Source organism: Callorhinus ursinus, unplaced genomic scaffold (genome assembly GCF_003265705.2).
Source record: "Callorhinus ursinus isolate GAN/ISIS: 27379988/994484 unplaced genomic scaffold, GSC_fseal_2.0 scaffold65, whole genome shotgun sequence".
NCBI lineage: Eukaryota > Metazoa > Chordata > Mammalia > Carnivora > Otariidae > Callorhinus > Callorhinus ursinus.
The window spans coordinates 5,357,852-5,373,575 of NW_027397127.1; the positions used below are offsets into that span (position 1 = coordinate 5,357,852).

The following is a 15,724-nucleotide window of genomic DNA, read 5'->3' on the forward strand; positions in this document are numbered from 1 at the left end:
ATCAAATCTCTGAGAGCCAGAAGGGAACTTTGGAAGGATCCATATTATTCCTATGTGAGTGTACACCACACCCTTCTAAAACCAAATGCATCTATTTGAAATGGACTTCAATTTCTAGTTTGCTTGAGTGTGACATACCCAACTACCTTGACGTTAGCATCATCATATATTTCCTTCTGAAATCTTAGTAATCCATCCAAATGTTTAGGTTTTCTAGAGGCTAATTTACATCTCACTGAAACCCTAATTATCAAAACCAGACTCACCCTTGAAGGACAAGTGCTATGTTTTTCATCTATAACTCACAAGGTCTATGGGCTCCAGTGAATTTAAAGGTCTTTTATTTTATGAAGGTGACATAATACTTACCCTTCACAGGTGAGATAACATATTTATTCTCAAGAACTCTATTGCCATCCAACTTAAATTAAGGTACTCAAAGTTTTCCATTCGTGGACTTTTTCCTCCAAAGCAACACCTGGGTCAGCCTTAATTCATGTGATTTGTTATTGTCAGAGTGGTGAGTGGTTTTGCCTCAGAACGGCGAAATTGCTTTCTGTGTCCATAAAGTCAACAAGACATACTGTGCTGTAGAAAAATGGAATTAAGTTAGGTAGATGTGGCTTGATTTTAGACTCACCAGAAAGCATGAGGAGCCACTCCGTGGTGCCCTTTATTTACAGTCTCTCTCTGATAATGCCATTCTTCCTCTCGCTCTCTACAGGCATCGACCCTGCCTTTGCTGTGATGGTCTGCCTTGCTTTGCTTATAGCCCTGCTGTCTATTAATGGATTTGCTTACTTTATAAGGTACATTTTTGTTCTTTTGGATATAAAAATACAAGCCCATAATAGCCTTGTTAATATTTATTTCCAGGAAGTCATGTTTCAGTACAATTTCCTCATTACATGACCCACTGATTTTCTGTTTTCCATAGCGGTTTACTGTCCCTACTGGCCCCATTTAGAGTGAAGTGTTTTCATGATGCCAAGAATAACTTCCTCAGCTGTGTTATCAGTGTTGTTGCCTGTGAGTAGATTTGGCTTGCCACATTATTGTGAAATAAGAGAACTAGTACTTTAGGGCCTGTGTACTCCCTATCTATGCTCCCTTTTCCACTGGCAGAGTCTCCACTACCCATCTCTTTCCCCAAATGGTATGGACTAGTAGAAAATAGAATTGGGATATTTTAACCAGGTCCAAGAATTAGTCAGACTTTGGCGAGAATCTAGGAGTTGGGAATAATGGTACTAGTTCACAGGATTGTAGCAGGGATTATTAAATAAACTAAAGTAAGTAAAACACCTAGAATAATAATACCGACTCAGAGTAGGTGCTCAACAAGTAGTAAAGTCTCACCTCCTTCCCAGGCACATGGGATTCTCCTGCTGATTGTTGGGAGCCCAGAATCCTCACTTTGACACTCATACCTTTTGCCATGGGTATTATACTCCAGATCCACACTGTCCTTCTTCCTTGAACAAAAGCTATCCTAGCTAATCACCAATATCATCATTATCATCATGTCTTTGTCTTTCTCCCTGAGATCCCATGAGAGGTGACCAACTACTCTGATGAATGAATTCAGGATCGGGGATAAATGGCTGAAGATGGCTTAATATGATGCTCTTTTTTCATAATCTTTGCATTTTAATGGTTGAACCCTCCCCATATTAAGATGATTTGGGGAAAGAAAGAAATGAAATTAACCACAACCTCCCACTTTACTTTGTCCATCCTGCTAACCACACCTTTGTTATCTCTTTGTAAGAGTGGTCCTGACAAAAATATGACACAAACTTGGTGGGGAATAGAATGGAGCTCCTCTGGCAAGTTCTGAGAAAAAATGTCCAGAGTATATTAAGCAGCTGTGTAAATTTGGACAAGACACTAAACCTCTCTCTGCCAGAATTTTCTCATTTGTAAAATGAAGGGATTGGATTAAGTGATCTTTAAGAGCCCTTCCAGCTCTGATGTTCTAACAAGTCCGTGAAATCCTGGCTTGAAACTCTAACAGGTGGTACTCTTAGCGTTTAGTATGTTGGCATCACTGTGAGAAACCACTACTATTCAATCTCCTCATATTAGAAACTTGACAAAGCCATACAGAGTGGTGGGTAGCTTGTAAATTGCTAAAACACACTTGACAAAGACATTAGTTCAAAGGAGGTTTTTTTTTTTTTAACTTCTGAGACTGTGACATACTCCTGCACAGAACAGAAATTTAATGTATTAAGTTTAGCTGTTGTCAAAGGCCAAAGTATTGAGTTAACATCATTAGATGCTTAGTGAAAATAAATGTTATCCAACCAGAAAGCTCCCCTCTCTAGGGAGATTTGAAGAGTACTAGTCTCTGGCTGCCTGATGTCAAAACATCCCATGGCAAGGTTGAAAATGGAGTCACTCAGCTGCTTAGGTTGTCAACCTCCCACCTCACCCCCTATGACTGGCCTCACTGGTCTTTCCCATGGAATGGACTGGTTCTTTCAGCTTAGAGTGAGCTCAATCTGCAATTCGTGGGAAGGCAAGGAAAAAAAGTCTGTAAAATCGCGAGGGGGTTGTTTGGAGTTTGTGGGCTGAAGGGCCAAGAAGGCTGGAGAGGGACATGATTGGAGAGGAAAATGAGTTTGAGACAATTGGTACTTCAAGTGGTACTGAAAACTCAGAGATGGGAGAGAGGCACATCATTTCCCAGAGTCACTTGGTCCTTGGTTCTTCAGCTAACAAAGCACAAAAGATGTGCTCTCTTTGCTGCCTGCCTCCCTCTCTCTGCCCACCACGGCTGCAATCAGAAGAACTGAGCGTCTGATGAGTTTCTGTAATAGAGGGTGATTACTTGCAGGAGAGTGACTCTCTGTTCCTTCCTTTTCTCTGTGTTTTGATTGTTTAAGTTTTTTTTTTTCCAGAAAGAAAGACGTGCAAAGAACCCAACCACCCCCAAACAAAGGATTCTTTGAACTCCTCCTTTCTCCGGACTCTGAACCAGATTGCCTCGCCTTCCTATAAAGCTCTCCAGTGCTTTGTAAAACTAATGATGATAATGATAATAATGAGCTCTTATACTTTCATGGTGCTTCATGCTTTTCAGAGCACTTTCACATATATTATCTCATTTGATTTTCAAAACAACTCTATAAAGCGGGTAATGCAGGAACCATTATCCTGCTAGACAGATGAGGACATGCGGGGCATGAAGAGGTTAAATTATTTATCTAAGGTCATCTGGCTAATTAATGACAGAATCTGCACTACACCCCAGGTCTCTGCATTGGGAGTCTGATTCTCTTTCTAGAGTGTGTAGCATGGTTATTTTCACAGGTGTGCCTGCTTTAAGACAATTCACTACACATATGAAACGGATAAGTTTGGGAGTAATGCTTTACTTTGCCAGAAGATTCATGTGCTCTACCCAAGAATTCACTACAGGGCTCTTTTAATTTTCTCTGCAGGGCAGCAACTCCCACAGTGATAAGGGACATATTTGTTGGCAGACAATTAGAAACACATTAATTGTTTGTTTACAAACCAGTGGAATCACTGAGACAAGCGGATTGTGTTGCTGGTGCTTAAAGCTACAGTGACATTGCAGACTTCCTTACAGCAACTTGACAAAGCATTTTGATTCAGTGGTTGTTTTCCCCACTCTGGCACTGGCTTTAATACATTCCACAGGGTGACCATTAAGGGGTTGTGGAAAAAGCGAAGCCAAACCGTAGCTGTCAGCACCCCCAAGACAAAACAAAACAAAACAACCACACAGACTAAATCCAAGGTATCCTTCAGGTCCACAAGTTGTCAGGACGGCTCAACTGAGATGACCTACCTGGCTGTGTGGGTAGACATCAAAAACTTCTATGTGTCTAGTAACTGATTTGTAGGAAATAATTATATTTGCTGCAAATTAGTGGGCATGTTTGAAGAGAATCAGGTTTAAACTGTGTCTGTGTAATGCTCAGACAAGAGACCAATTCAGTAAAAGAAAAAAAAAAAAAACCTAGTCAGCCCACTTGTTTGGAATCATGTAGACAAAGCAACCAACTGATTGAATTTTTCCACTTTTCAACCTGTCGCTTTGGCAACGCATAGATGCTACTTCGCAAGACAAGTGGTCTTGTGGGCAGAAATCTGGGCCTGCAGCCAGGGACCAAGGATTGGAGACCCAGCTCTGCCTCGAGCCAGGGGATCTCACAATTTGCTTAATTTTGTTTTGTTTCTTTAATGTGTTTTTGTGTCTATAAAATGGAAATTAATGCTTCTTGGCCTGGATATTATTAGAATATATACTGTGGCATACGAGAAAGGGTGTTGAGTTCTTTTCGAGTATTACAAGGTGCTGTTTTGAATGTGCTCTTGATGTGGGATCACCATTTTATTAGTCTGACTTAATGTCCCCATGCAGCATCCTCACTCTTCCCTTTTGATGCCTCTTCAATAGCATCTTCATTTTTCTCTTTTGGTCTTTGTAACTCTGCAAGTCTTGAGAACCAGGGTTGCTATTTCTCTTTGCTGTGGGTACTAAGGTAAAGACCTATGTGCGGTTAGTCTCCTCATTATCTTGTATATTTTAAAACTTCTATCATGGGGCAAATTTATCCTAGGTTTGCAAAATACCCAGCCACCTGTGACCTTCTGATTTTACACTTGTTTCAGGCATCGTATAAATAAAATCCAGTTGATTAAAGGACCCAACAGAATTCTACTAACTTTGGAGGATGTGACGTTCATCAATCCCCACTTTGGCAGTAAGGTAAGGAGCATCATCCTGTCTTGCTGCACTGTCTAATATGGTATCCACAAGCCACAACTGACTACTGAGCACTTGACATGTGGTGAGGCCGGGGGTGCCTGGGTGGCTCAGTCTGTTAAGCGTCCAACTCTTGATGTCAGCTCAGGTCATGATCAGGGTGGTGAGATCAAGCCCCGTGTTGGGCTCCGCACTCAGCATGGAGTCCGCTTGAGGTTCTCTCTCTCTCCCTCTTCCTCTGCCCCTCCCCCCACTCATGCTTTCTCAGTCTCTGTCTCTTTCTCACTCACATAAATCAATCAATCAATCAATCAATCAATCTTTAAAAAAAGCATGTGGTGAGTCTGAATTGAGATGTGCTATAAGAGTAAAATACACTCTGGATTTAGAAGATTTAGTACAAAAACATGTAAAATATCTCATTAAATTAAAAAAATTAACTACATGTCAAAATGATAATACTTTGGATGTAGTGGGTTAAATAAAGCATATAATTAAAAATTTTAAATTTTATTATGTTCAGTTAGCCACTGATGATCTCACCTGCTTTTTACATTTTTTAATGTGACTACTAGAAAGCTTATAATACATATGTGGCTCAGGTTACAGTTCTAGTGGATAGTGCTGTCTTAGAACAGTTTTGTGAAAGCGATGCAGTGCACTTTAAGCAATAATGTAGCTTTGACTTCATATAGCCCTTCTCTAATCTATCTGAACTCCACATTTGATTGCTTGTTCAAGGGCAGGGGTACATTTTCTCTTAATGTTAGCCCATAGCACCTGACCTCCTGCTGATGGTATAATAGGTGCTCGTAAAAGTTTGGTGAATGAATCAACTAGTGAAAATCGGTTGAATGTCTCCAGGGGTTCTGTTCTGATGGTGATTTTATTAAAACTGGTGCTCTTCACTGAATGCCTGTACTGGCCCTGGGCTAGACTTTGTGAGCATGGCACGGAGTCCCTGCCTTCAAAGAGATTATAGTTAAGTCAGAGAGGCAAATTATACCACACAAGAGAGCTGATAGCTGCCATATTGCACAAAAGACACTAGAAATATGGTAAATGTCAGAGGAAACGTATCAGTGGAAGAAGGATTTTTTAGAGACCCAGCACTAAAGCTGGGTCTTAAACAAGGATGGGTAGGATTTGTCTAGGTCACAGGTCCCGAACTGGTAACCACTTTTGTTTGACCCTTATAGTTATAAAAAAATCGTACCCAGAATTTTGAAATTGGGAGATTACACATAAAAATCTGGATTTCTGGGTGTTTTTTATTTTTTAAAAAGATTTTATTTATTTATTTGACAGAGAGAGAGCACAAGCAGGGGGAGTGGCAGGCAGAGGGAGAGGAAGAAGCAGGTTCCTCACTGAGCAGAAAGCCTGATATGGGGCTCGATCCCAGGACCTCAGGATCATGATCTGAGCCAAAGGCAGATGCTTAACCGACTGAGCCACCCAGGCGTCCCTCTGGGTGTTTTTTAAAGGTTGGAAGATCCGTCAGCCTTGGGTATCATCGTGGCAATTGGTTGGGACTCAGTAGTAGTTGCTCTTTTCAGGAGAAGCATGTTCTCTGCAGTTTGACCCAGTTCCCATCACTCTCTACTGTCTTATACTCAGCCTATGTCACCAATTTATATTTACCTTCCTGACCTGTGTAGGCAGAGAAAACAGCATAAACAAAAGCTTGGAAAAAAGAAAGTGTGGGGAAGAGTTTTGTCAACTGTAGTAGTAATAGGAGAGGATGCCTCTTTGTGCCCAGTCTGTGTGGCCAAAATAAAGACATTCATTTTTGCAAATTCTAGTATAGTGGTAGCAGGATGTAAGGAGAGAATGCAAACACATCTTATTTGTCCCACATGAGCTACTTACTTGTGCTAGTGTACCAGATCTGAGAATGATCTCTGTGACCAAACTGATCATTTGCCTAAATGTGGCACTGAACACTATACTTGAACTAGTTGGCTGGGTGACGATGGGTTTACATGGCAATACTCTGTGCAGTTGGAATCAGATGAAATGTTCAGCTGTTTAGTTTAATTCTCAATTACAACCCTAACTCTTATTTGTTTAAATCATCACATAGTTTTTGTAAGGTTGATATCATGTTCCTGGAAATGTACTGCTGAATGCCAAAATTATCACTGTGGCTGAAAGCTACATTCCACCCTCATGCCATAAAAACGTATTGATGTTAGTCTCTATTTCTGAAGCCACCAGAGGACCCTGGGACTCACTCGGGGTGGTAGATTTTGTCTGGATTTGCTATAATCCCATATGCCATGTGTGAAATTTCCCACCTTAATCAGAAAGGGTAGATACTGAAGTGCAAGCTCTGAAGCAATCTCAGTATATAACCCGATACTGAGAAAACAAGTATTTAATTCTATGACAAGATATTTTATCCAGAAATGGGTAATCAGTAGTAAAAGCAGATGATTAGAAGTCGTTGTTCAAACGTAGCAATGTTTACTAAAGTTTTGGTTATGAGCAATAAACCTGTTTTTAAAAATCTTACTTCTGTGGTGGTATCCATGTCAAAATGACAGTTCATGTCGATTGCCCGGATGTTTTGGCTCTCAAGTGTCAAAACAACAAACAGATACTTTTTGGGCTGAATTAACCCTCTCTTTGTATAGGCCTTGCAATAGTCCAGTAAAGTGTGTAAAATCTCCACCTGTGCCTTCTCTCTCTCCTACTGAGACACAAAACGTGTTTGGGTTTCATTCGGGGTCTCAGAAAATCACCATAAATAATAGAATAGCGCTACCTTCAGATGAACAAAGTGTCTAAGTTTTTAAAATCTTGTTCATGATGATAGATCTTTTCTTTCACTTGTGCATACATTTTGACATAATGAGAGTAAAAAAAAAAAACAACAACAACCCAATAATCACTTTTCATTGCATGAATGAGAAAAATGAAGAGCAACAGGGATTGATAGCCTTATAGGGAGTGTTTCTTTTATTTTTTACTATTTTCGCCCTGGTGCAAAAAGGATGGCATTATTCTAGAACATAGCTCTTGGCCTCCAGATCCCTTTTGGCATTTGGCTTTTATCAGAGTTTCTGATGGGAAAAGGTAGGGGAAGCATACATTTTCCTTAATTGCTGTGTAGTCACAGACTTGCAGCTGGTTGTGTCTAATCAGTCAAGAAGCCAAGCCAAGAATTCCATCCAAATGGAATGTCTGAAAGTGTAAACTCTTGGTGAATATAAAATTAATTCAGTCTAGAAAAATTGGCAGGTCAGTAGAAGTCAGGTCAGGAAAGGAAGTTTTTAGAAGAAAGTAAAGCTGAAGCCCAAACGTATGTGGATTTTGGCAGATTCTCTTGCTTTCTCCTGTGCCCCTTCATGGAGAGGTCTATGCCTCAATATACAGATCTAGGTGCTCCTGCTGAGATATGAAAATAAAGAATGAAAGAGAAGTAGATTCCTCCTTGACCTCACTCTGTTGAGGAGAGTTCAGGTTTATGCAAGGGTTATGTGAAGAGTCAAGTTTTACATCTTGTCTGAATTGTGAGCTGTTGGGATTTCAACACATTAGGAGTTGGGTATAGTTCACTAGTGCCTTGGAATTTCGTGATAGTCTTGTCTTGGTAGAATGAACTTAACTCGGGGGCTAAATCAACTAGTGATCTTCAGTTTATCAAAGACCATTAAGAGCAGAGTATGTCAAAGTACGTAAGATTCATTTTTATTGGCAAGCAAGAGTGAAACAGAGCATGGTGTGTTCGAAAAAACACAAGACCGGGATATAACATCCACATTCCTCTTCCAGTCCCTATATCCCTCACTAAGTCTCTATTTCCTAGTTGTAAAATGGGGGTGTTAGAGTTGGGAGGGGCGGGGTCCAGCCTAGACAATACCAAATGTAATTGCTGGCTCTGAATTACTGTACTTCCAAGAAAGGCACATTTGGAGACATGGAGAAGAATATGAGGAACCTGTTGATTTATGATTTCCTCACATGAAATAAGTCTGCTGGTTTAGTTGAAGATAAAGCTGGTCGATTTTAAAGGTTACCACAGATTGCAGATAGCTCTTCCTCTTGTCATTCAATGGTGCACTTCCTGGTCCTCTCTTACCAGACTTACGTGTACAAGTTAAGAAATCAAGGAATAAGGAACTTGGCCTATTTAAGCATCAGACTCATAAATCATGGGCAGACGATCTACTCACTCTCTACTGTCTTATTGCTTTGTGGGATACCTTCTGCCATTAATCTTGCCTGCACAAAGAAGGCTGCCATTCCAGATGGTATAACAAAAGGAGCCAGGCCTGAGAGCCAGTCAGAAGGGTGGGATTATGTGCTAGTTCTGCTATTGATTTTTTCAAAATGTTAGATGCTTATGTTCTTATTTTTGTCTATAGAGTGAGGGTCCCAGATTAAATTATGACTGGTGTTCTTTCTTGCCCCCCCCCACCAAATCTCGGATTTTTTTTATTAAGAATTTATTTATTTATTTATTTATTTATTTATTTATTTATTTATTTGACAGATTGAGAGAGAGAGAGAGCACACAAGCAGGCAGCACTGCAGGCAGAGGGAGAGGGAGAAGCAGGCTGCCCGCCAAGCAGAGAGCCCAATGCGGGAGTCGATCCCAGAACCCTGGGATCACCACCCGAGCTGAAGGCAGCCAACTACCCGACTGAGCCACCCAGGCACCCCAAATCTCTGATTCTTTTATTTTTTTAAAAGATTTTTTATTTATTCATTTGAGAGAGAGAGAGCATGCCCGCGAGCACAAGCGGGGGGGAGGGGCAGGGGGAGAGGGAGAAGCAGACTCCCCACTGAGCAGGGAGCCCAATGCAGGGCTTGATCCCAGGACCCTGAGATCATGCCCTGAGCTGAAGGCAAATGCTTCACCAACTGAGCCACCCAGGTATCCCCCAAAACTCTGATTCTAATCCTTTCTAAGAGATGGAGGTACCTGTGAATATTTACCTTTTTTGTGTGTTATATGGAGGTGAAGCATGATATCAACCCTAGCCTAAAAATGTTGTGCTGGGGGATAGGTAAATTAATCTCCTGTTTACAAAGTTCAGGTCATATAGTTACTCTCTGAGGAAAAAAAGAAAAAAGAAAAAGAAAAGCCAGATAAGCACAGTATCTATACCATAGTTCAATGCTTTATCTTAAATCATGAGAGTTTTATTTGTAACCTTTTTTTCCTAATCTTTTCACAGAGAGGAAGTCGTGCCAGTGTAAGCTTCCAGATCACCTCAGAAGTCCAAAGTGGGAGGTCCCCAAGGCTCTCCTTTTCCTCAGGGAGTCTAACTCCAGCTACCTATGAAAACTCCAACATAGCAATTTATGAGGTAGGATATCCAACAGCTATCTAATCTGCTGCCTTCTTGAGTTTTAAAATGAGACAGTGATTTAAGACTTAGTCTTTGGGTGAAAACATTGAGGCTTTTGGAAAGTCTTTCCAGTTTTTTGTTCGTTATCCACTCATAGACTTGTTTGGATGACCTTTTGGACGACGATTTTCCTCAGCAACTAATCTACTTACTTATAATTTCATATCCATCTATTTATTGTGCATGTGAAAAAAAGTCAGCGGATCCATACACTTAGCCATGTCACTCGTTCTAGAAAATATGGGTATAATAATAGAAGAAATGACTTCCCGAGTCACCTGTTTGGGATGAAATATCTAGAAACATGTTTGTGTAGAGTTTTGGGCAAATCCCTCCCTTCAAATTTTAGTTGTTCTTCTATACCCGTTATCCTCTGATATTACTGAAATCTTTTAAAGATTCTTTCTTTTTTTCTCAGCCTGTGCTGCTGCCTTTTGGAGTAACAGGTGACCTTCTGCTGTGTAAAATAGAAATCTTTTTTTTAAATTTCATTTAAATTTCTGTCTTACAAGCTTTAAGAGGCCACCCCTGACCCCTTGTTCTAAGATACTGGAATTTGGCAACCAGAACAAATCTTGCAACAGTTGGAGAGATGAACTGTTTCTTCTCAGCAGGAAAGAGTTAAGCAGGGGGTAAGAGGGAAACTAGTCCCTCCTAAGTGATGCCTTCCCAGTGTGGTTTCCTTGTTTTGTTTGAAGATACTCCCAAAAGCAGCAAACACTCTCAACTTCAATAGTAACTACAAAGAAAGTCCAAAACAGGACAGAATGAGTTTTTAGATTGTCCAACGTATTGAATTTTCCAAGTGAGTGCTCTCCATTGCCCAAATAATTGACAGACGCCTAAAACACGAAGATTGGCATGGTATATATTTGCTCAGTGTACGTGAGTGCTCTGACTTAAATTTGTAGCAGGAAACCTCTGGATCTTGCCTTGAAGCTCATTTAATCAAAGAGGAGATTTGCTTCAAATGTAAACTTGCAGTATTGGGGAATTGACAGCTCTGTTCTCTCAAAGACCAAAACCAAGACAATCGTATAGCTTTTGAATGTCAGATGCAGTGGGCTGATGGCTTTATGAATGTACTGACACCTCGAAGATTCTGAAATAAATCTCAGTAACCTAAGGCAGTCTCTTGGTTTTTCATCTGTAAAATGAGGTATGGAACTAAGTTCTTAATCTTGGCTACTCACTGGAATCTCCATGGGAAACTGAAAAACATACCTGTGCCTAGCCTCCCTGGCTAGTAACCCTGATTCGGTTGGTATGGGGTGATTTCAGGCATTGACATTTTTTTCAGGTTTCCCTATGTGTGCATCCAGGACTGGGGAAGAATTTATGTGTCGAGTTGTGGTATGTTTTATTTGGTGGAGACAGAAGGTTATAGTGTAGAATTGAGAAGGGAAAAAATAAACATCTGTATGTAACTGGCCTTTAAGAATCTGTCAGATATTTCCTCATCTTGGGAGGAGGCAGAGAGTTGAGTTAGTTCCCATGATGACTGTTGGTCAGTCAGCTCATGAGTATTTCTGAACTGTATAGGCCAAAGGGGGCCTTTATCTGCACAAAAGGAGGGTGTTAGTGAGAATAATACCACACCATGAAGTCAAGATTAGGCTGATGGCAGGGTGCGAAGGAAGACAGCCGAAGCTGGAAAACTGCCTGGGAAGGAGCCTAAGTTAATTGAATCAACAGATCAAACAAAGAGATTCAGTGTGCCTTCTGAAACGGTCCTCTGTTGGGAGCGTTTTAAAGAAGATTCGTTATCTAGTTTCTGTTTAAAATAAATCAGATTTTCCTAAGAATTGTTACTGGAAGATCTGCAAGTTCCAGCTAATGCGCCTGGAGTAGCAGACAGCTAATAGCAAAGGACAGGCTTCCCTAGGATGTGCCATAACGTGGTCCAACACTGAGACAGATTCCCACTTCAGTTCCACGCAGAGATGCATCACCTTAGGACCTGGACCAGAAAATTGGCCCTTATTTCATAGATGCTCTTTGAGAGAAGAGAGAAAAGTCAGATGAGCAGATCACTGGGGAGAGAGAACTGGGAATAGCAGATGCCGTGGGAACATGTCACCATCTGCTCTAATAGCCACAGCCTAGGGGACAGGGGTGAGGTGGGCAATGACACAACACTGATACATTCAGCGAGAACCCACTGAACTTACTCCTTCTGCCTCTCAGCCTCTCCCTATGTTTTCCTCCTTATCTCCATTCTCTCTTCCCCCTCACTGCATACCCTCCCCATTCATCTTCTTTTCCCAGAGCCCTTTTTCTTCTATGTTCCCACCTTCTTCTATATCTCATGTAACTCTGTCTCCACTCCCCTATCCTTTCCACCAACCACCTCGCTCATCACAGAATTGTCCAGCTCTGTCCATTAGAAAACTGGGGCTCGGGCCAACAAAGTGGTTGCTCTAAGGCCGCTCCTGAATTTGAGGCACAGCCAGGTCCAGGACCTACTTCTCTTGACTCTTAGTTAAGGCTCCATGGCCTTAGTGCAAAACTGATGGACTTTAAATTACTTCTAAAAACTTTAGTGGATAGAGTTTGATGTTTCTTCCTCTTAATTAAAAAGTGAATGATGAATGGAGTATTTTATCATTCACTTAGAAGAAAAAATCAAAACAAATAATGTATGTGTGGTGAAGATAAAACCTGCCCATTTCCTTCCTCTTCCTCATTATTAATGAAGTAGGACACACACAGACTCAATAAAAATTTGCTTATAAAGTTTGTGAGAATTATTTAAATCTTAAAATAAATGCACACAAATCCCCCAAACCAAAGAAAGCCATGAGAGAAAGGAGCAATAAAGTGGAAAGTGGAAGACCTCGGTTCTGTTACTACCTAGCCTTCTGACCTTGTACAAGTCACTTCATCTCTTCAGACTTCAGTTTCTTTATCAAAATATGAAGGGATTAGAACAGGGATACCCAAGACCCTTTCCAGCTCTCAAATTTGGTGATTTGGCTGGGAAAAAAAAGCTTGGCTTAATTACCTCTAAAAGTTAATAAGCCAGAGAGAAGGCTAACCCCTGTCTGTAATAAGGCTGACTCCAGGAAGAGAGTATCAGGTACTGGCTAGAGGCAGTCAGGACTGCCAGTTCTGATGTTCAGGTTGTGCACTGCACAAGGGCACCATATTTTTTTTTTTTTTTTAAAGATTTTATTTATTTATTTGAGAGAGAGAATGAGAGATAGAAAGCACGAGAGGGAAGAGGGTCAGAGGGAGAAGCAGACTCCCTGCTGAGCAGGAAGCCCGATGCGGGACTTGATCCCGGGACTCCAGGATCATGACCTGAGCCGAAGGCAGTCGCTTAACCAACTGAGCCACCCAGGCGCCCAAGGGCACCATATTTAAGAGGGTGCTATTCACATTATAGACATGTACTAACTTATATGACAGAGGTGCAGGAGTGGGCGAAGAGGTTCTGACCTCCCAGCCTAGTTTGGGAATGAGATGGGGGGGGAGGGGAAGGGGCTACTTCTCATATCTACATTTATACTAGCACACTCGACTATGCACATACATAGTCACTGGTAAACATATGCGCACCTGATTATACGCTGCCTTGACTATTCCCCAGGAGTTTTTTTTGAAGTTACTCCTTTCTCCTGCCCAATATTCTTGGGGGTCCAAATTCAGCTTCTCTCCTCCACCTCTATAGCCTGACTCCAAACCTGATGAAGAGGCTCCACCTGGCAGGCAGGGCTTGGTGGTACGCAGACCAGCCATGCTGTGAGTGGAATGTGTTCCCTGGTATCTGGAGGATGTATGAGTAAATGAGAGTGTGGCACCAGGGCTGCCACAGGCTGTAAAAGAATATTCTCACATGTTTGTCTGTCTGTTTGTTTATTTATTTTTCCTTGAGGGAAAGCACCCTTTCTAATTAGCAAGAAGGTGCCCTTACAGCTCGTAGTGACCATGGCCGAGTAATATGGTTGCAAAGGTGCTTGGAGAGGCTTTATTGCCTACCGCTATCTCCCACACATTTGTTGCTTTTGTGAATTCCCAGGTAGAATTTTTTTTTTCTTTCAGCTTAAACCTTGGCTTTGATCCCTCTAAAGGGCAAAGTCCTCCGAAGGCTAAAACTTTGAGCTCGTGTCTGGCCCTCATGACTTCTGTGATTAAGGAATTAAGTGTGGGTTGGAGTGTGAGACTCAGCCTTTCTAACCAGTTTCCAGGTGACAGTGATGCAGCTGGTCTGGGGCCACGCTCAGGGAATTATCGAGCAAGAGACCAGGAAGGCTGCCTTGACCGTTCTGCTACAGGCAGGCGCGGATCCTGGACTTAACCTTGCTGGGCTCTGTGGGCAGTGAACCTGGCTGGCACAGTTCTGTTCAGCTGCTGAAGGCCTCTGAGAGCCATTCCCTAGTTAAAGGGTTTCAAGCTCCTTGGCTCGAAGATGCCCTCTAACCCAAAGTGCGGGCGTGTAACTCAGATGTCCGCAGCTCCCGTTATTAGCCTTTGCCTCTGGCAGGTCTCCAGATGCAGTGCCACAGCTGGATATATTCCTTAATAAGAGAGTGGTTACACTCTCTTATTCTTGGAATTTGACTGCACAGAGCTCTCTGCTTTATTATCTCTACTTGATGACAAATTGGTGCAGCCTGAAATGGAATCTCCAGGCTATAGGTAATAGATATGAAAGCACTTTGAAGGGTAAAGAGCACTGTGCAAATGCAAGGCATTATTATTATCAGGGAGAAAAAGGAATCTATATTTGTATTGCTTTTTTAAAAAATTTGGGTCGCACAGAAACTAGGGCTTGATGACTGATGAATCCTTGAGGCTATGCAAGGAGAAGAAAATTATCTATCAGGTGCTGGTGTTAAAGTGAAGACAATAAAATAATTGTTGTTTTTGACTTGACAGCAGCCTTAGAAATAGCTGCTTTGTACTTAAAAAGTCAGAAATAGACTTCTGAAAGAGTCTAGATTACTTGTATTACTGCGGTAGTATATCTGTGCATCCAAATAAGAAATGTTTAATCTACATTGAAGCCAATTGGTTTATGATTGAAGCATCAGAGGCCCCCAAAATGGCCTGTCCCACAAGAGAAAACTGGAGCAAGGTAAATGCAGAAAACAATTGCTGCATTACATCTCCGGCCTTACATCTCCCACCATGGATGCCTCAAGGCAGTAAGAATTGCAACCGCCAACCATCATCATCAATCGCAGAGAACCTGGTGCTATATCACTTAGCAATGAATAAATGAAATGACCTAGCACTTACTGCAGTTAGTGAAGGGAGTCATTGCAGAGTGGTATCATTCCTTTTCTGGGGTCTGCATACCTGCAATGGTTTCCTGGTCTTTAGTTAATTGGAATTTTTACCTTTCACTTCTCTGCATGACCTCATATTTAAACATTTGATGTATCTATCTACCTGTCTATCTGTCTCTCTATTGGGACAGAGAGAGAGAGTGAGCCGGGGAGGGTCAGAGGGAGAAAGAGAGAGAGAATCTCAAGCAGACTCTCCGCTGAGCATGGAGCCTGACGCTGGGCTTGATCCCACTACCCTAAGATCATGACCTGAGGCGAAATTAAAAGTCTGATGCTTAGCCGACTGAGCCACCCTGGCATCCCTGCATGACCTCATTTTTAGCTCA

At 41.6% G+C, this 15,724-nt stretch overlaps 1 protein-coding gene across 1 annotated transcript in view; it reads left to right on the forward strand.

Annotated features, from left to right (window-relative positions):
• GUCY2F (guanylate cyclase 2F, retinal) overlaps positions 1–15,724 on the forward strand; it is a 97,284-nt gene that overhangs the window by 30,718 nt on the left and 50,842 nt on the right. Inside the window, exons 4-6 of the mRNA XM_025853718.2 lie at positions 725–809; positions 4,651–4,747; positions 9,931–10,062. Of these exons, the coding sequence (XP_025709503.1) occupies positions 725–809; positions 4,651–4,747; positions 9,931–10,062 (314 nt within the window). The remainder of the gene's footprint in view (positions 1–724; positions 810–4,650; positions 4,748–9,930; positions 10,063–15,724) is intronic.